Genomic DNA, 27223 nt, shown 5'->3' with positions numbered 1-27223 from the left:
TTTAAATTTTAAGTAAAATCATTACAATTAAATAAAATTAAAAATTCAGTTTCTCAGTCTCTTTAATCATATTTCAAGTGTTCACTTGGCACATGTGGCTAGAGACTACTGAACTGGATCATAGATATAGAATACTTTCATTACTGTATAAATTTCTATTGAATAGCTCTACTCTAAATCTACCTAGTAATTGCTAAGAAATATAGAGAAAAGAGGAACAGGTTAAAACCATGGGGATGTGAACAACATAATTCAGACCATGGGAAACATTACAGAATAAATGACCATATTTGTTCATCAAATTGTAAGAAGAAACCCATATATCAAAAGAAAAGATATATAACCAAAAGATATATAACCAATATATTTCACTTGGATTCTGATTCAAATTAAAAATAAAATTATGAAACAATAAACTTGAAAAATAACTAGATATTTGTATTTATACAAATTGAAAATTTATAGATCAAATGATATGACAACTGGGATTTGTTTCAATATAAACTTGTCTTAATATAATTGGGGGTGGAGAAGTGGATGGGTATATAAATGAAACACAACTAGCCTTGACTTAATAATGCTGAAGCTGAATATGGGAGTTTATTTTATATATATATATATATATATAAAATTTTTTATTGATTTCAGAGAGGAAGGGAGAGGGGGAGAGAGAGAGAAACATCAACTATGAGAGAGAATCATTGATCAGCTGCCTCCTGCACATCCACACTGGGAATTGAGCCCACAACCTGGGCATGTGCCATGACATGACCTCCTGGTTCATAGGTCAACACTCAACCACTGAGCCACACCAGCTTGGGGGGGTTATTATATCTTCATTTACCTTTGTGTGTATGTATGTGTATATACACACTGAGTGGCCAGATTATTATGATCTCTGAACGCATAATAATCTGGCCACTCAGTGTGTGTGTGTGTGTGTGTGTGTGTGTGTGTATTTTAGAGGCCCGGTGCATGAATTCGTGGGTGGGGTCCAGCCAGCCTGGCCAGGGGGAGGGGACGTGGGCAGTTGGCCGGCCTGCCTGCTGGTCGAATTCCTAGTCGAGGGGACAATTTGCATATTAGCCTTTTATTATATAGGATATACACTGAGTGGCCAGATTATTATGCGTTCAGAGATCATAATAACCTGGCCACTCACTGTGTGTGTGTATGTGTGTTTATATATATATCTTTCCCATGATAAAAAGATAAAAAAGAAGAAAGAAATAAATGAAAAAGGAAAGACAATCAAAGGCAAGAAGAATAAAAACAGGTAGAAAGAAAGAAGTAAGCATATGACATTGGTAGTGGAATGGGAAGAAGTACAGAGAAAGCTATGCTTTCACTCATCCTCTTTTGCCTCAACTTTATCTCCTCACAAAACAGAAACAAACAAACAAACAAGCAAACAAAGCAAAAAACCTACAATACTTGAAACAATTTAGAACAGCAGAAAGAACAATGTACTGAGTGACCTACTTGGCCTCAGCCTGGTGGCTAAGAGCATGGACTTAGTAATCAAACACACTTGGGTTTGAGCCCCTGGTCCTCTAGTTATTTCCTTACAGATCTCGGCAAGTTATTTAACTTTCCCATACCTCAGTTTCCTCATCTATAAAATGCAGACAATAATATTATCTCCCTCAAGGACTTAGTGTGAGAATTAAATGAAATAATGCATGTAAAGAACCTGGCACACAGGAAAAAAAATTTGTTCCCTGGGTTTCAGATTTTTGAATAGCTAACAAGCAAAATTAAGAAGTTAGACAATCGTCCTGGCCAGTGTGGCTAAGTTGGTTGAAGCGTTGTCCTACACATTGAAAGGGGGAGGATTCGATTCCTGGTCAGGGCACATACCCAGGTTGTGGGTTTGATCCCTGGTTGACAACTGATGGTTGTTTCTCTCTCTCCCTTCCACTCTCTAAAATCAATAAAAAACATATACTTTGGTAAGGATTAAAAAAAAAAAAAAAAAAAAAAAAAGGTAATCTATCAGGTTACTCTTGTCTCCAAAATTATAAAGTAGATTATAGTTAACCAAGAAAGATAGTTCTTAGGAATATAAATAACTAAGGTAACTTATTAGAAATGTGAATAACTAATAATAATATTAGGAATATAAGTTAAATAACTAATTTAGCTTAAAGAAGGCAGCATATACATATTTTTAGATAAGGTATACTTGAACAGAAGCAGTTATTTTTCTCACTAAACTGATAATCACACTTAAGAAAGATGCATTCTTACCCAGTTTATCAGAATACATACTATGATTACACAAATCATTTAAGAGTAATCAAACACACTTGGCTTTGAGCCCCTGGTCCTCTAGTTATTTCCTTAGTTTGAAAAAATGTATTGTGTATATATATATATATTGTGTATATTGTGTGTTTAAGAGCAAATAACTTAATAACTAAAACTGTACCCCATTCAAGGCAGAAATAATCAGATCGTAGAGCTTACAATCCTGATCTTGAGAGGTTTTTACCTCATACTTATCTCTTCTCTCTGTCATAACTCATTTAGTTTTGTCTTTAAACAAGCAAAGACTCGCTTCTTGAAACAAATCTTAATTTCCTGCACTGACTTACTGACTTCCCCAAATAATATCCTAACTTTTCCTTTCATTGCATCCATGTCTTCACCAAACAACTTGCACATTCATTGATCAACTTCCTTAAGCAATGGTATGATATGAGCACAATGAAGATGAATAAAACAGGTTACAATCTCTATATTCAAAGAATTTATAACAGTTGGAAAGATATTGAGATATATATATATATATATATATATAAAATACATTTTTTCAAACTTGAAATATTACATAATAAATTTAAATGTAAAAAAAGGTTTTAAATCTCTGCACTATGACTTTTGAGCCCCACCACTCCAGTCAGTCAATCTAGAAATATTTATTGAGAGTTCTTCGTGTGAGGCACCAGTCTAAGCAGTGAGTGAGGGATTCAGCATAAACAAAGCAAACAAAATCCCTTCTCTAGAGTATCTCTCCTAACAGTCTTCTTTTAAAAATTAAAGGCCTTTTCTCAGATCACAAACTCCTTGACATCGAATACCTTCTTTCATTGACTATTATAAAACACCAGCCCTAACTTAATCTAAATTCAAATTCTAAAGTTTTAATTCCAAATTTCCAACTGTCTTCACACAGCGGTTTTCACTGATAATTCAGCAATTCACCTTCCTCCCCAAACCAAAATGTTCCCAACCTCCCAAAACCGTCAGGGATACTACCATTCACTCCAACTTAAAACCTAAATGTCATCAAGACTCCATCCTTTCTTCATTCTCTACTGAAGAAATAATTATTCCTTACTCCAGGTATTTCCTTTCATTTTGAGTAAGCTCTGCTAGTTTTAGCAGCCTGGCTTCTCTCCATGTGAGAGAAGGCTCACTCACTCACACCTACAAGTGATTGTGAAGACTGACTAGCTGACTGACTTACCGACTGCTGAGTTTGGTAGGAGAAAGTGAACATATGTAACTCAGACCTTACTTCTCCACATCTGGGAGTAAATCTAATTCTGCAGTTTAGTGTACTTGGAGATAAAAGTTAGATTTAACATTTGTGTAACTAGTAATAAGAGCAATATCTAGGGTCCAATTTGCCTTATTTCTTTGCCTAATTTCTCAAAGTGAAACTAGGTCAGGGAAGAATGTTCTATAGTAGGGTAACTATAGTATTCATTTAATTTACTAAGTTATAGAATTTCTAACATTTCTGAGTTTAAGAAATTAGAATTTGCCTGTTGCAGGTGGCTCATAAAAATCATTCACCCTATTAGAACACGTAGTGGGAAAAAACAACAAGAAGAAACAAAGCAAAAAGTCAGGAAAGCAGTGTTTTCAAAAGTAGCAGAGCTTCTTTAAAAACTCCCTTATGGTGACAGCATCAAAGGGCCATTTTTGCTTTTAAAAGCTATTTTTCTGGGAATAGGTTTGTAGAAAACTTAATCTGCTGTAGTGTTGCAACATGAATTCTGAGGCAGCTATTTAGATAAGCCGAGTCACAGACTTGTTTTATAATTAGGAAGTATCTTGCAAAATCTTTCTAAATTCACAATATTGTTTGAGAGTACTTTTAATCCCAGTTAGATAGCTTTCTTGTTTTTAGGCAGTGACAAAATCCAGATAATTACTTGAGAATTCAAAAAGATGATTGAGGCCATTACTTTTCAAGCACTAAGGCTAGAACTACACAACCAAGACGATGAAAGAAAAGGGAAGACTTTAAGACTTTAGGTATTGTTTCAGTAGAACTTGCCTGAAAAGGCTCAACAAGAAAAATTTAAACCTACAGACAAGTTTCAAAAGTAGTACAGTGAACACCCAGTCTTCATCTAGCTTGGCCCACTATTTTGCAACATATGGTTTAACTTTCTGCATAAGCACATTATTATTACTATTATTTTGATGAAATGTTTTAGAATTCATTGCAGACACATTATTCATTCTTAAATTCCAGCATGTATCCTTTAAGAACAAGGACACCATCCTACCTGGCCACAATACAATCACCAAATTCAGGATCAGAGCAAGCACTGATCCAGTATTATTACAGTCTGTGTTCAAATTTCACCAATTTATCCCAATAATGTCCTTTTAATTCCAGGATCCAATCCAAGATCATGCATTGCATTCAGTTATGTAACTATAAACAATTACATAACTAATACCCTCTAGAATTATTATGTAAGCTTACCTGTTCACATACATCATGGCACATTTGGTTATCCTTGGAATGATCACAACACAATGCACCTAGGAAGAAAAAATAAATACCCAAAGTTGTCCACTTTAAATAAGATAATTAAGCTAAATTGAATAGTTACAACAAAAAATTTATTCAACTGGTTATTATTATTCATTTTAATTCAACAAAACTTTACTGTGTATCTAGCAGAAGCCAAGGACAATGCTCGGTTGGTTCTTGCCCTCAAAAAGCTTGTAGTCTCATAGAGAGACTGTCATGTAATAATAGCTAATGTACTGTGTACTTTCCATGTGCCAGAATTTTACTAAGTTTGCTTTATGCAGTATCTTATTCAATGCTTACAATTGCCCTATGGACTCTATTCTATTACTATACTTATAATGTAAGGTTAAATTAAAAAGAAAAAAAGAGTGAATTTTGTTTTGGACATGTTAAATTTAAGGTTCCTACAGGACATCCAGATAGAAATTCCAGTGAAGTCAGAAATCCAAGTCTGGATTGCAGGTAAAGCCAAGTCTAAAGATCCAAATTTGGAAACAGCATAAAGAAGGTATATGGAAATTAGTGATATTGCCTAAGGAGAGTTTCTGGTGAGAAGTGAACAACAGCATCAAATTCTAAAGAACAGCAATATCTGAGACATGGGAAGAAATAAAGACGGAGATTGAAATGGAAGAGTTAGAACGGTAGCAAGAAAGTGGCATCACAGAAGAGGGAGTAGCTAGGCAGTGATGGCGAACCTATGACACGCGTGTCAGCACTGACATGCGTAGCCATTTCTGATGACACGCGGCCGCTAAGGTGGCCGCATGCCGAGGATGAAACATTTGCGAAATAATGCTTTTTCCTCAAAGTGACACACTACCCGAGTTATGCTTAGTTTTTTGGCGAAGTTTGACACACCAAGCTCAAAAGGTTGCCCATCAATGAGCTAGTGTCATACACCAGAACAGTCAGGTTAGAATGAAGACAAAAAAAGAAATGGGTTTACTAATTACGAGGACACTTAGTGACCACAATGTACTTTCTGTGGACTTGGTAGAAGTGAATGATATTAAGAAGTAAACCAGAGATGAGGAAGTATAAACAGCAAATAAAGTTAGCTCTCGAGAAGTCTAGCACTAATGGAAGGGAAAAAGAGAGTGGTAGTTATACGAGGATACAGGATCAAGGGAAGATTTTTCCATTTTTTTAGAGTGGCCTTTGTCCATGGTTCTGGGGAAACTCTAAACCCCTGGAATTTCCTGAGTAATAGGAATGCCTCTGTTATGTTTATGAAGTGACCCAAGGTCTCACCTAGATATTTTCAGGTACAGAAAGGTCAGCCACGTGATAAGAGAGTTGCTTTGATCCTCAGGATATCACCTCGATCTCTCAACTTCCAGCAGGACAGGGGAACTGAAGATTGAGTTCAACCACATGGCCAATAATTCAATTAATCATCTATGTGACGGAATCCTAATAAAATCTCTAGATACCAAAGCTCAGTGAACCTCTCCTGGCTGGTGAAGACACTGATGTGCCAGGAGGAGGATGCACTGATTCCACGAGGAAAGGACACAGAAGCTCTGCATTTCCTCCCAGACTTGACCATGAATGTTTCTTCATTTGATTGGTCCTCCTGATTTGTATCTTTTATAATAAAACTGTAATCATAATTATAGCACTTCCCTGAGTTCTACAAATCATTGCAGTGAATTATTCATTCTGAGGGTGTCATGGTAAATCTGGATTTATAGCCAGCTGGTCAGAAGTGTGGGTGGCCTGAGGACCCCCAAAGTGTGGCTGGTGTCTGAAGTAAGAGCAGTCTTGTTGAGGCTCATGCCCTTTAACTTGTATGGTCTGTTCTAACTCTGGGTGGTCAGTGCAGAATTGAATTGCTGTATACCCAGTTGATGTATACCCATAAGATAGGATGTGGGTTGTATTTGGACTAGGGATACAATCATGAATAAATATTATGCTCTCTGGTTACAGTCTGATGGTAGAACAAAGTCTAGACAAGAGGAAAGGATGAAAGGGCACTCATAAATCAAGAGGGAAATTGACAGCCTCCATTTTCTCAGTGAAATAGTGATTAGGTCTAAAAACAAAAAGGGTTGAGATGGGGTTGGAGGCTTGGACTGAAATCGTAGAGGTCTGGAAGAGCCACTCTGAAGAACAAAGAAAGAAGGTATATAAATACGTTTCTCAAACTTGTGTTCTATTAAACACTGTTTCATGAGTTGTTATTATCTATCCCTCAAGAGAAAAAGTTCCATATACAAATAAATTTGGGAATGATAAAGAGAATTCTTCACTACAGGACTTCAAGAATACTTTAAAATGCTAATATTCTTCATTAATCTCCTATAAAGGGACCTAAGTAGACTGATTTATCATAGCACAGCCTTTTTTGATGCCACTTACTAACATTTCAGAGTGTCAATTTGAGAAATATCTAATTAGAGAAAAGACAAAATGTTGCTGAACAGCATTATGGGCCCAGAGAAATTCATAAATTGGCTATAGAGATAATCAGGAGGGGCATTTTACTATTCTAGAGCAGTGATTTTCAACCTTCTTCATCTAATGGCACACATAAACTAATTACTAAAATCCTGTGGCACACACCAAAAATTTATATTTTGCTGATCTGAAAAAAATGGCACAATTTTTTAAAGATTTAAAAAATTTATTATTAGAGAGAGAGGAAGGAAGAGGGAGAGAGAAATATCAATGTGAGAGGAACATCAATCAGCTGCCTCCTGCATGTCCCCTACCAAGAATGGAGCCCACAACTCAGACATTTGCTCTGACCAGGAATCTAACTGGCAACCCTTCCGTGCACAGGATAATGCCCAACCAACTGAACCACACAGGCCAGGATTGCATAATTTTGATTCATTCACAACTACTGTGTTGGCTGTTGTCATTTTTTAATTTGACAATCTAAGGGAAAAGAGGTCAGTGCCCTGACTAAATAGTCAGGTATTGCACTTTTTTAAAGTATTTTTTTTCATTGATTTCAGAGAGGAAAGGAGAGGGAGAGATAGAAACATCAATGATGAGAGGGAATCATTGATCGGCTGCCTCCTGCATGCCCCCCTACTGGGGATTGAGCCCACAACCCGGGCATGTGCCCTTGACCGGAATCGAACCCTGACCTCCTGGTTCATAGGTCGATGCTCAACCACTGAGCTACGCTGGCCAGGCAGGTACTGCATATTTTAAAAATTCCTGTGGCATGCCAGCGTGCCTGCTGTGGGACACTAAACTGAACATCGATGCTCTAACACAAAGGTCACATGAGGGCAGAAAATCCAGCTGATCATGAGCAACGATACATAGCTCATAACATATGGTCACAATAAGTAGAGGCTTAGCAAAAAGTAAACAATCAGGCAGACAAGAGTCTGATTTGGGCCTCGGAATTTCTGGAAAAGTTTCTTAGAGCAAAGGTCCAAAGAACAGAAACACAAAATGTATTATAATTAAAACTTCAATAACAATGGAAGGTTTTATTTAAAATATAAATATAAAAAGCCTATTTTTTCCTATTTAAAGGTGAAGGTGAAATTTATAGTGAGACCCCTCCCGGCCGAGTTAAAATTTTGAAATAACTTTTTTTTTTTTTTTTCATTAAGAAAATAAGAAAAGGCCTGACCAGGTGGCTCAGTTGGTTGGAGCGTTGTCCTGTACACCAAAAAGTTGCGGGTTCGATTATCAGTCAGGACACATACCTAGGTTGCTGGTTCAGTCCCTGGTCGGAGTGCAGATGGGAGACAACTGATCAATGTTTCTCTCTCACATCCCCCGCTTCCTCTCTCTCTAAAATCAATAAAATATTTCCTCAGCTGAGGATTTAAAAAAATGACCTATGCTCTCACTGTCCTGCTAGAACCTATATTAACATTTTGACACATTTTCTTTTAGTCTTTCCAAATGCCTGATATTTCTGACAAAATGGGATTAAAGAGGTCAGCCTGAAGTCTTCCGGCAATAACTCCCTTCCCCCTCACAACCAAGCATTCCTCTATAATAGTACATTTCCTCCCTGGAGAAAACTGCCACCCTCCCTCGAACAGGCTAGGGAACCTAATGCTCCATCACATTTTCCACATTCTAGTCTTAACTTTAACCATTACTATGTTGGTACACATGTTTCTTCCTCTGGGACAACAAAAGTTGTTAGAATCTTTAATAACGCATATTTTTCAAGAAATAAATGTCTACAAATAGGCATCAATTCATATGTCTTCATTAAGAATGGGGAGAAGGGTTTCAAATGCAATTATGTGGCAATTAAAGTTCTTTGTGTTTTTTAGAGCTATTAAATGGATTAAGTGGGTCAGTCAACTATTATAGTGCCCAAAACTCTCCAAGGACTAATGTTTTATACAAAAGACAATGAATTCTAGAAATTTGTGTTTATTATTTGATTCTAATCTAATTACTTGTTCTTTAAGAAAAACTCTTATTCTCATAAAATGGAATTGAATAAAGGTAAATTAGTTCAAAATAAAAATTAATATTGACATAATGAAAATAGTGTTATTCTCATTAAAGACATAAGAATGAATGTTTTATTTTGCATTCTTATTCCAAGTCTGTAATTATAAAATTAATAAAGATAAAAAACTGATACTAAAGGCCATGTATCTTGCGTTTAAGAAGGTATTAGTGTACCCCAGAACTATGCAAGCCGAATTATCCAATAATTAGAAACATCAAGGTTTGGCTGCTGGTTTGGGCCACATGTGTACTAAAGATAGGCAAGTAAGCAGGAAGCACATGCTCCAGCCACAAGGGAAAAATGCAACTTCTAAGACCAACCAGCATTTAAAAAAATAAATACACACCCTAATTTAAACTAAAATATTCATAGAATTATAGGATTTTTGAAGTTAAAATATTCATCGAATTACAGGATTTGCCACAGAAACCTCTCAAAAGCTATAATTCAATTTGGTTAATGAAAAGCCATTCTTGTTTTCTTTTCTAAAGAAAATAAAGATTTTCTCTAATTAATGCCTTCCTAAAAAATTACTAAAACAGAACATATATATCCCAAACTATTGATGGGGAAAAACTAAATCTGAGCTAATACTGGAAAAAGGTCATTCTAAATAAAAAAGACATGTTAATAAAAAATCTGTTCTTACTTTTAGTCAAATCTTTATTTCTAAAACAGTCTGGAAATGGACAATCACTTTTAAAATGTTTAAATGACAACTGCAACTTTAATTTATAAATGAATTGTTGCATTTACCCCTTTAATATACATGTTTGTGTGTGTGTGTGTGTGTGTGTGTGTGTATATATATATATATATATATATATATATATCCCATCTAATAAAAGAGTAATATGCAAATTGACCATCACTTCAACACACAAGCTGGCTGCCCCCATGTGGACACAAGATGGCCGCCACAAGATGGCCAGTAGGGGAGGACAGTTAGGAGGGACCAGGCCTGCAAGGGAGGGCAGTTGGGGGCTATCAAGCCTGCAGGGCAGGGCAGTTAGGGGTGACCAGGACTGCAGGGAAGGGCAGTTAGGGGCAATTAGGCTGGTAGGGGAGCAGTTAGACATCAATCAGGCTGGCAGGGGAGTGGTTAGGGGGTGATCAGGCTGGCAGGCAGAAGCGGTTAGGGGCAATCAGGAAGGCAGGCAGGTGAGCAGTTGGGAGCCAGCAGTCCTGGATTGTGAGAGGGATGTCCCAGATTGGAGAGGGTGCAGGCTGGGCTGAGGGACACCCCCCTCCCCCGTGCAGGAATTCCGTGCACCGGGCCTCTAGTGTGTATGATGTGTGTGTGTGTGTGTGTGTGTGTGTGTATACACATACACACACACACACACACACACACACACATTATATCAACAGCCAATGAAGAACCAAACAATAAAACAGTAAAATGATTATCCATATACCCAACCACCTGGATTCAATATTACTAACATCTTATCATCTTGTTACACTGCTTTACCTATCTATCTGGACAGATATATATTTTCTATTTCTTTCTGAATCACTTGCAAGATACAGATAACCTCCATTGCTTGCCTCATATTGCACTGCTGCAAAAAACAATTATATTCATTTAATTCTATTACCGATATGACTGCTAGATTATTATTATTTTTTTGTTAATCCTCACCCAAGGATATTTTTTCCATTGACTTTTTTAGGGAGAGTAGAAGAGAGAGGGAAAGACAGAGAGAAACAACAATGTGAGAGAAACACATCAATTGGTTGCCTCCTGCATGAGCCCCAATAAGGGCCCAGGCCGGGGAGGAGCCTGCAACCAAGGTACATGCCCTTGAGGAGAATCAAACCCAGGACGCTTTGGTCCACAGGCCGATGCTCTATCCACCGAACCAAACCAGCTAGGGCCAGATTAATTTTTTAATAGACCGTTCATAATATTACTCTTCTAATCAAGAGCCTATAATGGCTTCCTGCTATTCTAATTCTAAATTTTGCAAATCTTCTAACCTTTCCTGCCCTGACATTCCATTATTTTTTAACAAGGAAAGCCTACATTTACCTTGAACACAGCTTTATGCCTGAAATGCTCAAGTGCCCTCTCCTGCTGACCTATCCTAGTAAGCCTTTCTTTCCAACAACTCCAAGCCATATTGTTGTTTTTGTTTTGTTTTTTACTTTGTTTTCTTGGCTATTTAAATCCCTACTATTCTAGTCAGGACTGGAAACTTTAACTTAACTCTTCTCTCATCATTTCATGTTTGTACTTATGGTATCCCCAGACTAGCTGTAAACTTCTTGTACCCATTTAGCACAGTGCTCAGCTCAAAAATTTTTATTCATTGGTTACTGAGTAATACCTTTCTACTTATAAAATGCCTTTGTATCAGGAAAAAAAAGCACAAAAAGTTTTATTTCCCTCATTGTACCACTTCAGTACCACATTTCATATGGTCACCAACCCATAATTTAACAAACATGAGTTTTTGGCCTAGGTCAAAAGATAAATTGATCCCAATCATATACTTAGGCACAGAGGTATGCAACCAGTTGGTGGTGGACTCTGCAGCTATAAGGTCAAGAAGAGATGGGTGGGGAAAATGGAAGTTTCATGGTGGTACAGTTAAAAGAGGAAGCTGGTTGGTGGAGAGTAGGAAATACAAGAGATGGACGAGAGAGAACCAATCAGAGGTAGAGAGAGACTGTCTCCAAAAGCAGTCTTGATTCCTGGCAGCCTTCTAGTTTCCAAAATAGTCTCTGAGATTGTGTTGTGCTGAATTTCCTACCCTTGGATTTCTATGTGCTCCCCTCTTAGAGGCCACATAACCCCCTAATCTGTTCCTAAGGACAGCACCTTCATGTCTTCAGATCTTGGTTCTGAACTTTTACCTTCTAAAACAGACCTCTCATCATCACTATGTAAAGAACACTCTCCCTCTACTCTCAGAATTCTCTTGTTATCATCTGGTTTCCTTCATAGCATACTTATCACTACTAGAAATCATCTTATTTATCTGTTTATTGTCTATCTCTCCGCTACTAGTGTAAGCTCCTCAAGAACATCAATCTTACACCTAGAAGAGTACCTGACATATAGTAAGCAGTAAGCACTCAATAAATATATTTTGAATAAACACCTCTAGTATCTGTTTTGCACTTTTAAAACCCACATTTTTAATATATAAAAACCACCTCCTGACATTATTCTACTTTTTTCCATTAAGTGGCACATGGTGGAAAGTATGATTAATGAAAGGTTGCTTAAATCTATGGATATAAAACAGGAAGTCTTAGCAGGCTACCAGAGTAAACTGTCATATCTGGTCTATCACCAACTCGAGCTCTTTCTGCAGTGTGTGGGCCAAGATACGTCTTTGGAAATAAAATCTGCTTCTTATTACTTTCCTCCAGATAGGCGTTTGCTTTTTCTAACTTAAAATTTATTACACTGTTTTTCAGGATTCTGGGTTGACTATTACATAATTCCTCAAATGTCAACTTATTGAAACCTAGCCTGTAATTTCCCTCTTTCCCTCTTTTGTTCTATAACAAAACATCTTAAACAGAAACAGAGCTATTATCAGGTGCATGACAGATCCACTGCATTTTAAGGTCCCATCCCATTCTTCAAAGGGAACACTAGAAGTGTGTGGTGGGGTGTGGAAGGGGGGTAAGGGGGAGGACAGAGGTGGAAGGAAAGTGTACTGGAATAGGAAGCGTGGCATTACTCCAATGTAGAGGGTGTGGTCAAACTTCCCAAGAGATGATAATCATTGAGCAAATAATATCATTCCCTCACCTTCATACCCTCCCCAGAATAGGAATGAAAACCTGTGTCAGAACAGATAACACTTGTAAAATCTTATACCAGAGTTAACAGGCATATCCAATCTTGAACGGGGAAAGGACAGGGGAAAGAGCAGGAATACAAGCTCAGCCTTCACTGAAATACAATTTAATACTGTGTTCTCAACTTTTGCTTAGGATTGAAGAACATTTTCCACACTTTCTGCAGATACACAGAGGAAGCTTTTGTCCATTGTAGTACTCAATGGTCTTTATGTAAAGAAACAGGTAATAAATGTTTCCTAGAATTTAGTACAAGGGACAAATCTCACATTTAGATCAAACTGAAATTTTTCTTTTTAATCAAACAATGCAAACTCTATGCTGTCATGGACTTTTAGAGCTGGAAGGGCCTTTAGAAATCACCTAGCCCAGGTGCTAGGAAGAAAAAAAGAGTTCTAGAAGCAAACAAGTTTTTATATTTCTACTAGAGGCCCAGTGCACGAAATTCATGCACTAGGGTGTGTGTGTGTGTGTGCAGGGGGGGGGGGGGGGGGAGTCCCTCAGCCTGGCCTGTGCCCTCTTGAAGTCCGGGATCCCTCTCGCAGTCTTGGACCCCTCGCTCCTTACCGCCAGCCTGCTCGCTGCTCCTAGCACTGCCAGGGAGGCAGAAGACATTCCCACCACCGCCACTGCCACGCTCACCAGCCATGAGCCTGGCTTCTGGCTTCTGGTTGAGCAGCGCTCCCCCTGTGGGAGCTCACTGACCACTGGGGGCAGCTCCTGCGTTGAGCGTCTGCCCCCTGGTGGTCAGTGTGCATCATAACGACCAGTCCTTCCGCTGGTTGCTCTGCTGTTCGGTCGATTTGCATATTAGGGTTTTATTATATAGGAGGATAATAATTTGATTGATATAAATCATGATAAATTGATTAAACAAGGCCATTAGACTGAGGTGGCTTTACTGCTTTCCTTAATAGCCTACCTAAGCAATCCAAAACCTAACCTTATAATACCTCAAGGCTAAGGAATTGAAACCTAAGGACAATCAATCACAAACAGCCACCCAGGCTTTCCTGAATAAGGTATCCACTTAAACTATTGCCAAACAAACAATTTCTGTTCTTTGCTTCCACCTCTTCTCTATGAAAGTCTTTCCCCTGAGCTCCTGTCCCGTCCTGTTTAGTGCTGCCCATTTGAATCATTTGTTGCTCAAATGAACTCTTACATGTTTAATGTCTCACTTTATATATTAACAATCACATAATACAAAATCCTCCTTTTAAAGTGTAAATTAAGTTGTTTTTAGTCTATTCATGGAGTTGGGCAACTATCACCACAATCTAACTTTAGAACACTTTCATCACCCTAAAGAAAACCCCATATCCATTAGCACTCATTTCCCCATTCCCCCAGCAAACAAGTTTCTTTACCACAGGAATCCCTGGACCCTTTCATGGGATTCTGACAAGCTTTTTGAATTTGTAAGAAAGGGGGTACAATGTGCAGTGTTACTCAAACTCATTTAATAGCTAACATCTTGGTGCTTACTATATGCTATTCTAAATGCTTTTCAGGTATTACCTCAATTCCCACACCAAAAATGTATTACATAAATATATAATGTGGATATTAAAGAACAAAAAGACTGAGGCTAAGTAACCTGTTCAAGTATTCTTAACTACTTCACTCTACTATCAACCACAGAACCAATTAGTTGTGAGATGAGAATGAACCATGGTCCATCACTTTGGAAATGCTTTAGTTCGGTATCTTTAACTTAATGAGACAAACGAGGCCCAGAAAGGTAAGCTGATTTAGCAAGAACACAAAGCATTTTCTCTCTCTCTCCCCCTATGATTTCCATCTAATTGACAGCTAAATTTAGAACCCAATGCAATGAACTAATCCCAGGTTCCTGACATAATTCTCTCCCTTCTTTAAAGACTTTCTTGCAACCCCCCCCCCCAAAAACAAAACAAAACAAAAAACAAACACAACAAAAAAAAAACCACACAACCCCACAAAGCTTTAACAGGCGTCCTCAAACTACTGTCGGGGCTGATGTTGCTCGTTCTAGGTGTAGGCTCTCGCGGTGAGCAAGGCACTGCTCCATCCCTTTTGCATGTCTGGTGCCTAGTTGGAGGGTCAGTCAGTTTTCCTCCACCCGAGGTGGATGGAGGTCAGCTCTCTCCCTCAGTGCACCCACAGCCCTTCATCTCCTCTGGACCCCCCTGCCTTGAATGCCACAGCTTGTGTCCTGTTGTATGTACCCCACTTTCTAGCCAGAGAACTACTGGAGGGCAGGTGTTCGCATCAACTCCAAGCCCAGCAAAGGAGGCTCCGTAAGCACCGAACACTTCCCCATCCACTGTTGGCTCAGTTCCTCCGGAGCAAACCCAGAACTCTGCGCAAGCCGGCCAGCCCTGAGCGCGAGCTGGCTGACGTTGTAGCGTCCCCAGTCGGAGCCCGGCGCCGTCCCGGACACGGCGCGCCGCAGCGCGGTCGGATGGAAGGCTTGGCCCCGTCTCTTCTGGGACTCGGAACCGGCAGCTGCGGGGCCCGTCCACGCTCGCCGCCCGAGGTCTGCCGTTCGAAACCCGGCGAGGGTCCAGTAACAATAACGGGTCAGGGCGGCGGTGGGCTGGCCGCACCTCCCAAACCCATCCAACCCTCGCGACGATCCTCGGCGAAGGCACGGCCCCCTTTCCCCGACCGAGCCTGGCGAGGAGACGAGGGCCGAACGGGAGTACCCGGTCCGGTGGGTGACAGAGCAAGGCCTCGAACCTGGGTCCCCGCTCCCAGCTCAGCTGGCCTTTGGGGCGGGGAGAGCGAGGGTGGAGAGGGGTCCTCGCTCGTCCCGCTTCGGCACCCCTTCCCGCCAGCTGGGACCTCCGGCCCTGGGTCACCGGCCGCGGCCGGGTCTGGGGGGTCGCGCGCCCCCCGCTCCCAGCCCGCGCCATCTTGGAGCGCTGAGGCGGCCGCCCCGGACCGCCGCTCCAGCAGTCACTCACCCGCGCTGCCCGGGGCCAGGCCCCCTGCCACCTCCGCGACCCCCGCAACGGCCAGGAGAAGCGGCAGCGCAGCGAGCGGAGAGGCCCGGACGGTCGCCATGTCCTTGCCCGGAGGTCCGCAGCCGCGGGATGCTCGGACCCAGCCCGGCCGCCGCCGCCGCCGCCGCCGCTGCTCGCGGAGGCCACGCCCCGGCACCCTGGACCTTTGATGATTGGCTGCGGCGTGGTCAAGCCCCGCCCCTCGGTCTGAAGGCGTTTCCAAAACCTGCTGGGGGCGGGAACGTGCCCGCGACCCCGGCTCTTTGTTACGGCCCAGCTGGGAGTCGGCTTCCGCGGCGGAGACCCCCTGCCGGCAACCTCCCGGGGCGGAGGCAGAGGGTGTCCGAGCTGAAGGGCCCTGGGAACTCCTCTACCGCCTCCCGGGGTTTGCAGAGAAGGTCGCTGAGGCTCAGAGAGGGGACGGACCTGCCCAAGATCACCCCGCCAGCACTTTTAGGAGAACTAAGACCAAGTCCGAGGCTGAACCAGAGTAACTTACCTTTTCGCGTACCCTCCATAATCCTCTTAATGTCCTTTTCTGCTCAGACACCCAAAGAAGGCTTGTCACCCGGGACAGCTCGGCCTCCCCTAAAGTCTGAGGTTCGCCGCTGGAGACACGGTCCCCTGACAAGGGCCCGAGGCACAGATTCACCCCCAAAGTTCTCTGACACGCATGGCTTCCATGTGCCCTTGATGTACTATTAAGTACCTAATCCTATCAGGAAAAGGTTGGGGGAGGGATGCTTGTGTGTCCAGATATGGAGATCCTTGAACGTCAGGTTTAGACTTGAAGAGACAGTTTGGAGGTGGGACCCCACGTCACCCCTTACCTCTCCTTCCCTGCAGCTACCGGTGGGGGAATGTTTGAAAGGGTACAGTGGCCAGCAAAGCTCTCGGTCTTCCTCTCTCAGTTCCTGAATTAATATCTTTTTCCTCTCCCTCCCCTTAAAAACAACAACAACAACAAAATATAACCAGAGATAAATCCCTTAATATCATTCAATATGCAGTGTTTACATTTCCCTTATTGTCTCATAATCTCCTTTCCCAGTTTTTCAAGTTCCAAACAAAGCCCATATACTGAAATTGGTTTGTATGTCTTGGGGTCTCTTTATACCTATTGTCTCCCTAAGTTTACAAAAGGAAAACATGAATAAGTTATGATAATCCTTCTAAAGCATCTGCTCTGATGGCAACTCTCTTGCTTCAAACTCTCTGAGAGGCCATCTTTTTTCTTACAGGATAGAATGATGTACGGTTATTTAACATGGCGGCAGAGGTTCTTAGCAATTGGACCCAAACAGCCTTCTCCACTTCATCTTCACAGCCTTCTCCATTTCATCTTCACACCCTCCCTGTACCCCTGCCATCATCCTCTCGGAACCTCTTATCTTGTTCCAGACTTCTTAATTGCTTTCACTCCTTTCACAACATGTATCTCCTCTGCCCAGAATTCCCCAATTCTTGTGGGAACCTGGCTCAGCTGAGGGAACTAAGATGGTTGCTCTGGGCCCAACTGGGCCCCAGAAGGACCTGAGCAGAAAGAGGGCTCGTGTAGCCGAAACCGTTTTGGCTCAGTGAATAGAGCGTCGGCCTGCGGACTCAAGGGTCCTGGGTTCAATTCCGGTCAAGGGCATGTACCTTGGTTGCGGGCACATCCCCAGTAGGGGGTGTGCAAGAGGCAGCTGATCTATGTTTCTAACTCTCTATCCCTCTCTGTAAAAAATCAATAAAATATATTTAAAAAAAAAAAAGAGGGCTCGTGTAAAATGACCGACACATCTTGCTTTGAAGCATAGTAACTTCTATCTTGTATAGAAAACTGCTTTTTAAAATTCTCTGCTATTGTTAGATAATCCCTTGTTCTGTAAACTCTGTCATTATAAACTCTGTCACTTTAAGACAGTCTGTTGTCCTGTAAAATGACTTTGTTTTTTAGTTTAAATAATAGAAAAAGATAAACTTAACTGTCTGACCTTGCAAGCTAGCCATCCAACGTAATAGACATTTTAAAATAGACTAATACTGATAATAATTCCAAGTACTAACTCATTATGTAGTCAAGGCTACAAACTGTAACTGTAACAATAACCTACACAGAGGTCTTTGTGAAACCTGCAAACAAAGAAGCTCAAAAGGTATAAAAATACTAGACACTTCCTCTATGACGGGGCTCTGAGATTTTGGAAACACCTCCCTCTTGGTTCGAGTGAATCAAGACCCCTAATTAATTGGCTCATTAAGGCGTCTGGTATCTATCTCGATGATGTATGATACGACAGCTTTACCTTGAATTGTCCTGGTTTTAAAACTGAAAGTCCTATATCCCAGGAACTTCATTAGTCCCAGGCAAAATGGGACAGTTGGTCTCCTTACTTCTGTGCACCTTAGAAAATGTCATAAGGGAAGCCTATAAGGGGGTTTCTATATAGAAAAATGGGGTCATATGGGTACCTGATACCACTCCCAAGGTAATCCAATAGGTGGACTGATTGCTATAAGCCATGGAGATGGGTCATTTGACCATTGCTCCCTGTATTAGTTTCCTAGGCTGCCATAACAAAGTGACACAATCTGGGTGGCTTAAAAACCAGAAATTTATGTCTCAAAGTTCTTGAAATTTTTTATATCTCTAAGTTCTTGAAACCAGAAATCAGAGATCAAAGTGTTGGCAAGGTTGGTTCCTTTGAGAGCTGTGAGGAAATAACTGACTCATGCCTCTCCTAGCTTCATTGGTTGCTGGCAATCTTTGGCATTCCTTGACTTGTGGATGTATCATCTTGATCTCTGCCTTCTTGTTCATGTGGGATCCTCTTGTGCGTACGTGTCCGTCCAAATTTCTGCTTTTATAAGGACACCAGTCATATTGATTTAGGGGCCCACCCTACTCCAGTAGGACTCATCTTAACTAAATACATCTGCAATAATCCCTATTTCTAAATAGGGTCACATTCTGAGGATCTGGGGGTTAGGAATTCGGTGTAGGGGAGGGCAGCACACAATTCAACTCATAGCAGTAGCAAATGAAAGAGCATCTACCTACCCCTTCAGAAATCATTGACTCTGAAGGAGAGGCTGAAGAAGGAAGAAAAGGATAAAGGATTTCCCAGTTGCTGTTCAAAGATTCTAAGTTCCCCAGTTATGGGAGTAGTTGAGCTCACTTTGGTTGACTCACAGAAGTGGTACCTGAAGTCTTACGCACAAAGAGAATGCTTGAATACTTGAAAATCTCATAGCTGTAGAATCAGAAATGACTTTATTTTCAGGTAACTCTCATGAGATATGGCAGCAAAGTTGCTCTGGATGAGTCAAACAAAGTAGTTAAGCTTAGGGGCTCTCTGTTAGTGGAGTCAATTTCTCTACTACCAAGATGTGTCATTGTGACAGACATGTTAGGAGAATGGCTCAATCTGAGTTGTGAAGACACTAAGTGGAAGCTGCCTAAGACCCTCCCACCCAGAATGATGGCTGGCCAGCTCCTGCATCCTGGGGGAAGTCAGAAAATAGGGAGACTGAGGTACTTCTTGGCCAAGCATTCTCTGGTTCAATATCTGGATCGTTACCCCTCCTGTAAAGGGAGCCAATAAGCAGATGGGACCTGGAGGCTCTATTGACTGTTACTGCCCATTGAGGCAAATAGTTGGACACTGGCCTCAGGCATGGTCAATAGGCTTGAACAAATAGCACATCCACTTTAGATTATCTCGCTGTTCTGTGATGAAGCCAATAGCTTATTTCCAGTTTCCCTCTATTAAGACCATCAGAGCAGTTAGCTTTCCCACGAGATAGAAAGCAGCAATGTGATTTACCAATAGTGGAAAGAACATGGGCTTCAGATACACCTGAGTCCAAATGGCACTCTGCACTAACTAGCTGTGTGACCGTGGGCAAAGTCTCTTGACTTCTCTTTCCTTTACTTTTATCTTCGACTTCTTGAGAAGATATTGTAAATGTGTCTCACCTTCCAGTAAATCTAAATTTTGACATATCCACAAGTTTTCTCAATATTCATGCAACTACACCAAATTTTATAGGCAGCACATGGACTTTTATATAACAGAATTTGGCCTTTATAAGCTAGCTTACACATAAAGTAACCTTCATAATGCGGCGTTATTATTGTGTGGTCAGTTACATGTTCACTTGTTATTGTGCAATTGGTTGTGACACCATGAGGAGAACATGCACCACGCAGATGACTCTGAGCCTCACCCGACACTTGATTGAGAACAGTGCACATGTGTACCGCCTGGTACAATTATAAGTAAGCAGATGTGCATAGGCTTGGGATTAAAGAAAAGATCGGCGCAGAACTACACTTTTTCTAATCAAGGACATATTTAAGGAAGATAAAATAAATGCACAGAAACGGCATGAAAACATTTATTCTGAGGACTATTCAAGAGGCAGTCACTTCGCCCCACCAGTGTGGCTCAGTGGTTGAGCCTCAACCTATAACCCAGGAGATCAAGGTTCCATTCCCAGTTAGGGCACATACCTGGGTTGTGGGCTCCATCCCCAGTGGAGGCAGCCGATCAATGATTCTCTCTCATCATTGATGTTTCTCTTTCTCCCTCTCCCTTCCTCTCTGAAATCAACAACAACAAAAAGTAGGAATGCCAAAACCGGTTTGGCTCAGTGGATAGAGCGTCGGCCTGCGGACTCAAGGGTCCCGGGTTCGATTCCGGTCAAGGCATGTACCTTGGTTGCGGGCACATCCCCAGTAGGGGGTGTGCAAGAGGCAGCTGATCGATGTTTCTCTCTCATCGATGTTTCTGGCTCTCTATCCCTCTCTCTTCCTCTCTGTAAAAAATCAATAAAATATATTAAAAAAAAAAAAGTAGGAAAAAAAGGGCAATCACTTCAACAACACATGGTGGTAACCAGTGTCAAAAACCAAGCAGAACAAGTTTGTGTGTGTCTGTTGTCTTACTACACATTAAAAGCTATTTAGAATATCTATAAAATAAACTCAAATCAAACACTTGAGGGACCTCCATTTGGGAAGAGTTTGATTTTTGCTCGGTCAGACTATATTATTCAAGAGGTTTTTTTACAATGTATGCTTGAACATGTCTGTTTTAATTCTGATACCTCCTTTCACGCTCTCTTCCACAGCTGGAATAAATATGTCATTCTGTTCTTTTTTAGCTTTTTGTAATCATGATGATGTTTTATGTTTAATTCTAATTCATCTGAAGTTTATGGTAACGTATGGTGTGATGTATGAATCAAAGGCAAACCTTCATTCAATTGAATATTGTTGTTCTCACTCATTATTAAAAAGTGTTTCCTTCTTTGTGCTATTAATTTTGATCTGGCATGTACATATTAAATTTGAATAGTTGGAATTTTCTGTTGTCTTTGATACCACTGATTTTTACAAAACTTAATAAACTACAGTGGTGTATAGTTTAGTAGTTGATACTTCATAGTAAGTTCAAATCTGATAGGAAGAATCTAACATTGTTACCTTCAAAAGAGGCTTGTATTGTTCAATTGTTCTTCACTAGCAATGCATGTAGTTCAGTAGAGTCTTGGGGGATTATAAACACTAAATAACTATGTTTCTAAGCCCAGGTTTCCTATTGGCCTTACCTCAGACATAGAAAAATACAAATTTTGGAGGGTAGAGCCTTGGAATAAGCATATTAAAGAAGTCCTTCTGTTTGTTACAATTTGAGAGCTTCCACTGTAGAAACTGAGGTCATTTTTATTGTAGTATTTCTCCTTCCAAGCCCTGGTCAATCACTCTGCCTTACTTTATATTCACATAACAATTTTTTTAATTGACTCCATCTGTCATGACTAGAATTGTGTTTGTTCCAAAATTTTTTATACTTACTAGTGTAAATATGGTATTATTCCTGTTATTTTTTCTGCCTATTGATGATATGTAGAAACACAATTGATTTTTGAGAAGTTATTCCTATCTCCTTAATTTTCTGAACTCATATAACTGCTAATAGTTTTCTGGTTAATTTTTAGAAACACAAGAATAGTGTTTTCTGCAAAATTTGACAGTATTTCTTCCTTTGCTCTATGTATGCCTCTTATTTTGCATTTGAGCACATTTTTATATCTATTTGCTCTTGTGCATTTTAGAGCTTCTTGAATAGGAATGCATCGTTTCTAGTCTAGCATGTAAGACGCTTGGAGTGGCCCCTCTGTGCTAGCAAATAAAAAGATGAACATGTTGGTAAAGCAACAATTCCTCTTAGATCCATAAAAGAAGTGAGGTCAGAGGGCAAACTGTTGCCCTAGCATTGGAGAGACCAGACTGGGTGGCTGATGCCTGAGGACTTGGCACACAGCAGGGGCTTCCCCACGGGAGGTGCTTCCCTGCCTCTTCCTTCGGTCCCTCAGCCCTGGCCCCAAGCCTCCCAGGACCTGCTGCTCCAAGTGTGGCCTGCAGAGCAGCAGCTTAGGTATCACCTGGGAACTTGTGAGAGACGTAGAGTCTCAGATCCCACCTCAGATTCACTGAATCCGAATCTGCCTTTTCACAACATCTCCAGGTGACGAGCACATGAAATAAAGTTCAAGAAGCTCTGATCGCAGGAGCTTGCAGAAATGTCCACCAGGTGGCAGGATTGCAGCAGGCATTAGCGGCAGAGCCACAATCAGGCGCCAAGTCTCCTTCGAATAGTGCCCTGAACGGCACTAGAAGTTTGGAGCCATTGCCCACGAACTGTGGAAAGCATGAATGGGAGAGCGAGCCCAGAGGAGAACCCTATTCAGTGAGTGGCAGGTTGTGGCGGGTGAGCCGTGAATCCCCCTCTCTGGGCTTACCCCAGGTGTTTCCACATTCATTGTCTAGTGAGAGGGATGGAGTGATACATCTCATTTTTACAGACAAGGAAATCGAGGCCCAGACACTTCGCCAAGCACTCAGCAGTGGCAAATGGTGTTGGAGACAGAACTGGAAGGCAGGTCTCTGGCTGCCTGGCCTGAGCTGAGGGCACCTCTAGAGAGACATGGCTCAGGTGCTGACCTGGGCCACCTGCCTACCCCACTCCTGATTCCCCCCCCCCCCACCCAGCTGCTCTTTGAACAGCTATCTTATTTTCTTTGGGATAATTGTAATAATAATGGTAATAATTCAATTTGGAAGGTTAATGGGCTTTCCACAATACAAAGGGTACTGGACTTAACCTTCGAGGGAACAAAGCAAGCATCAGGTGTAATTTGGGACTAACAGGACCAGCCCTGGTCCCCAGAGGGTCCTCTGGGAATTTGGATGCTCCTGAGTCTATGGCCAGCGCCAGCTGTGAGCCTCTGACTCTTCCATCCGCTTTCACCCCAACCTATTTACGTTTGCTGTTTTCATTATAAGAACAAAGATTCACTTGCACAAGCTCAAGTGAATTTTTTTCTCATATATTTTTTCCTGAGTAAGAATCCATTTGTATTAATTAGGGAAATCACGCAGAATTCAATAATAGAAGTCTTTTTTTCTCTCTTCATGTTCAAAGGTAGTTTTATTTGGTTTTTAGGGAAAATATATGCAATTACTGGGTTAATACTGTTTCTTTGGATTAGACCCCCTACTTCCCCCTGAACGGTCTTCATGAATTCACAGCCTCCAACAGTGCTTGGGAACAGTTCAAGTTGGCGGCTGACTGCAGTATGCACTGTGCATGTAAGCATGGAAGCTCCAGGCCCACCTCTCCAGGAGCACAGCTCTGCCCTCGCTGCTGCTGGGGCTTCTCAGGGAAGGGCGGCCTAATGGGTGGCGGCCAGAAGCCCGTGTGTCACGGGAGGGACTTACTGCGGGGCTTAAAGGGACCTGGGTTAGGAAACTGACACCAGGAGCCATCCTCTTTCCTCACTGCGCGCACACACACACACACACACACACACACACACACACACACACACACACACTTGCTAAGTAAGCAAAGCAGTGAGCAGCTTCAGGCTTTGGGGTCTGCACACACATGTCTGAGTGGGAGAGGGGTGATGGGAGATTAGGCAATGAGCAGGGGGAGCTGGGGGCCCCATTAAGGAGAGGGGAGAGAGCGGTATTTCCCTCCCTGCTTGTCGATCGGCTTCCTCTTTTGGATGCGGCTGAAGATCTCCTTAAAGAGCGCTTTGTATTTGGGAGGCGGTGTGCCGGTGCCGGCCCCAGCGGGGGGCGGGGCCCTGGCCGTCTGCACAGCCTTGTGGGACAGCGAGTCCCCCGTCTGCTGCTCGCACTTCGTCAGCCGCTCCTCGTACCTGGCCTTCAGGGCGCTATCCAGTGTGTCGAGTTCCTGCGGCGGGGACACACCCCTCTGCTCCACGGGCGAAGGGATGCAGGTCCGCTCGTGGCTCTTCCCGACGTCCCCGCCCGCCAAGCTGCTCAGCACCGTCTCGCTGCTGCTGCTGCTGTTGGGCTGCAGCGGCCTCCGGAGGGGCCTCCGCTGGGCCTCGGGCACCGTCGGCGGCATCTCTTCCAGCAGGCTCTGGCCGGGCTCTCTGAAAGGGACAGACAGGGAGGCGGGCACCAGCTTTTCGACGGCGGAGGGACGCTCCACCTGCAGCACCCGCCGAATTTCAGCCACCGCGGCCTCCAGCTCCAGCGCCCGGGCCCGGTAGCCGCTGGCGGCCCCCAGCTGCTGCTCCAGCTCCGCGTTCTCCTTCAGCACGAGCCCGAACTGCTCCTCCAGGGCCCCCCGCCGCTGCTGCTCCAGGCTCAGCCGCGCCCGCAGCGTCCTCACCAGCTTCTTCAAATGCGCATTTTCCTCTGCGCAGAGGCTTGGCTGACTGGGCAAGGAAGCGACCTTTTCTGCAGACGCGGGGTCGTGCACGCCGCGTGGGCGTAGCTCAGGCAGCTCGTTCCCACCCCAGAAGCCGGGTGCGGGCGTTGGGCCGCGCCTCCCCGGGCTCCCCCTGCTTTGGCCAAAGGACTTCAGCTCCTCCACTTGGCCCTGGAGCTGCTGGGTGCTGGCTTGCAGGTTTTTGATCATTTCAGCCAGACTCAGAAACTTCTGCTGGGAGGCCGTGCTGTCAGCGGCCAGCTGTCGGTTGGCTTCTTCCAGCTCCCTCGCCGTGACCGCGAGGTGCTCGTAAACCTTCGCTCCCTGCTCCTTCACCTGCGGCGGGAGCTCCATCTGCTGGGCCAGGGCCTCGGTTTCCTGCAGCTGCAGCTGCTGCAGAGAGCCCTCCACCTCTGCCCCGGCCCAGTGATGTCTTCCCAAGCTCAGCAGCAAGTTGGAGATCCTGCGGGAGGTCTCAGGGGTCGCACCGGGGCGCGTCCTCCTTCTTCTCAAACTCCTCCGCCCCGTTTCCCCGCCAGCATCTCGGCCGGCCGTGTCTCCCGGGGGCTGCGGCCCCGCCTCAGGCTCTGCCCGGGGATGCCCCGCCGGCCCCTCAGCCTCCAGCCAGAGCCGCCGTTAGCCTCGCGCCGCCCAGCAGCGCCCCCCCCGCCCCCCCACCAGCTCCAACGGCCTCAGTTCTATTAAGACTTCTATTCTTGGGGGGTGGCGGGGGGCTGGGTCGTGGCTCTGGCTGGGGCGCTCCCGCCAGGTGCCGGCCGTTGGGGGCCCTGGCCGGGTGGCTCAGTGGGTTGGAGCATCATCCCATTCATCAAAAAGTTGCGGGGTCGTTTCTGGGTCAGGGCACGTACCTAGGTTGTGGGTTTGATCTCCTGTGGGGCGCATGCAGGAGGCACCCCATCGCTGTTTCTCATGGAGAGGATTAAAAAATTGGGGAGGAAGCAAAGGGTTATAAAAGTCTTCATTTCCAACCCTGTTGTTATTATTTTATTTTCTTCTTTAAAATCCTCACGCAAGGATATTTTTTCCATTAATTTTTTTTTAGAGAGAGAGTGGGAAGGAGGGAGGAGGGGGGAGAGAGAGAGAAAAAACAACAACATTGACCTGAGAGACATGCAACCGAGGTACATGGCGTTAACCGGGAATCGAACCCAAGACCTTTCAATCCTTAGGCTGTGGCTCTAACCATGCAGCCAAACCAGCCAGGGCCCCAGCCATGGCCTCAATCCTCTTATTAACCATTACTAAGACTTGCTTTACCCACATTATTAGCAGCGAATTAGATGAGGTGGAGACCACAAGACAAAGATAAATGCAGAGACAGCACAGAGAATAAGTGAGAAGCAGAGACCCCAACAGAGAGCCCAGACCCTCCCTGTGTCCTGTTGCTCACCCCTTCCTGGGCTACAACCACTTTTCTTTTCACAGCAGAGGCCCCACCCACCTCTGGGTAGTGAGGAGGTTGGGACTGTGGTCCACTCAGGCCCACATGGAACTTTCTTCAGCACAGATCACATGTCAGGTTATAAAACCAGTCTTAACAAATTTACCTCTGAATGAACTCACACCAAGTACCTTTTCTGATCACAGTGGGATGAAACGAAAAATCAATAGCAGAAGGAAAACTGGAAAATTCACACGTATGTGGAAATTAACACACTCATGAACACCCATTGGGTCAAAGAAAAAATAAAAAAAAGGAAATTAGAAAACAAATACATCCAGACAAACAAAAACACACACCACAATACACCAAAACTTATGGGATGCAGCAGAAGCATCCCATCAGAGTCAGCTTATTCCAACAGCTGAAACTGGCATGCTGCTGGTAACGGTCTTACTGCAATCTTGGACTAATTGGAGCTAGATTAAAACTTCCTCAGATTACCTAGCCAAGGATTACACAAATGTACTGGGGTAAATAAAAGCAAGGGAGGCAATTTTAAATCTTTTTTTTCCCCCAGTAAAAATAGGGGTGAATATGAAGTGTGGTGCCAAAGGGCTCCTTTTATAGAGAGGAAATATTTGAAAGCATTTTTGGTTATTAGTTTATCAGACATGGTTGCGAGAGATTTTGGTTTATTCATGTATTCTTTTCACAACAGGAAGTCAACATGTGGGAAAAGACTGATTGAAGTAAAGGTCTGTGTACAGGAAATAACTGAGTTATGCTAGAGAGAAAGCTTAAATTGGGCAGCCATAAATCAACACATTGTTATTAATCTTTTCCCATTTAAATTATAAAACCCCACAAAGACACACGTATGTGCACACACATATGTACAGGATGGGGCAAAAGTAGGTTTACAGTTGTTCATACAGAAAATAATCCAGTAATAAATAATACAAGAATACACTCTGTGTTTTGCATACTCACAACTGTAAACCTAATTTTACCCTATCCTGTACACCATTC

General features: G+C 42.9%; 2 protein-coding genes across 4 annotated transcripts in view; both read right to left on the bottom strand.

Annotated features, from left to right (window-relative positions):
• RECK (reversion inducing cysteine rich protein with kazal motifs) overlaps nucleotides 1–16151 on the bottom strand; it is a 65292-nt gene extending 49141 nt beyond the window's left edge. For all 3 annotated transcript variants that reach the window (XM_008141914.3, XM_054727207.1, XM_054727208.1), the window contains exons 1-2: nucleotides 16010–16151; nucleotides 4730–4788 (exon numbers count right to left, since the gene is read on the bottom strand). In XM_008141914.3, the coding sequence (XP_008140136.2) occupies nucleotides 4730–4788; nucleotides 16010–16109 (159 nt within the window). In that variant the 5' untranslated portion in view covers nucleotides 16110–16151. The remainder of the gene's footprint in view (nucleotides 1–4729; nucleotides 4789–16009) is intronic.
• Nucleotides 16152–23510: 7359 nt separating this feature from the next.
• LOC103286596 (cerebellar degeneration-related protein 2-like) lies at nucleotides 23511–26025 on the bottom strand. The gene is given in 3 exon segments (XM_054726849.1): nucleotides 23511–25207; nucleotides 25209–25356; nucleotides 26007–26025. Coding segments are annotated over 3 exon segments (1323 nt in total). The 3' UTR covers nucleotides 23511–24051.
• Between the last annotated feature and the right edge of the window lie 1198 nt (nucleotides 26026–27223).

The sequence above is a fragment of the Eptesicus fuscus genome, chromosome 15 (assembly GCF_027574615.1).
Source record: "Eptesicus fuscus isolate TK198812 chromosome 15, DD_ASM_mEF_20220401, whole genome shotgun sequence".
Lineage (NCBI taxonomy): Eukaryota > Metazoa > Chordata > Mammalia > Chiroptera > Vespertilionidae > Eptesicus > Eptesicus fuscus.
The sequence above is the reverse complement of the archived record's forward strand: the minus strand, read 5'-3'. Positions and strand labels throughout refer to the sequence as shown.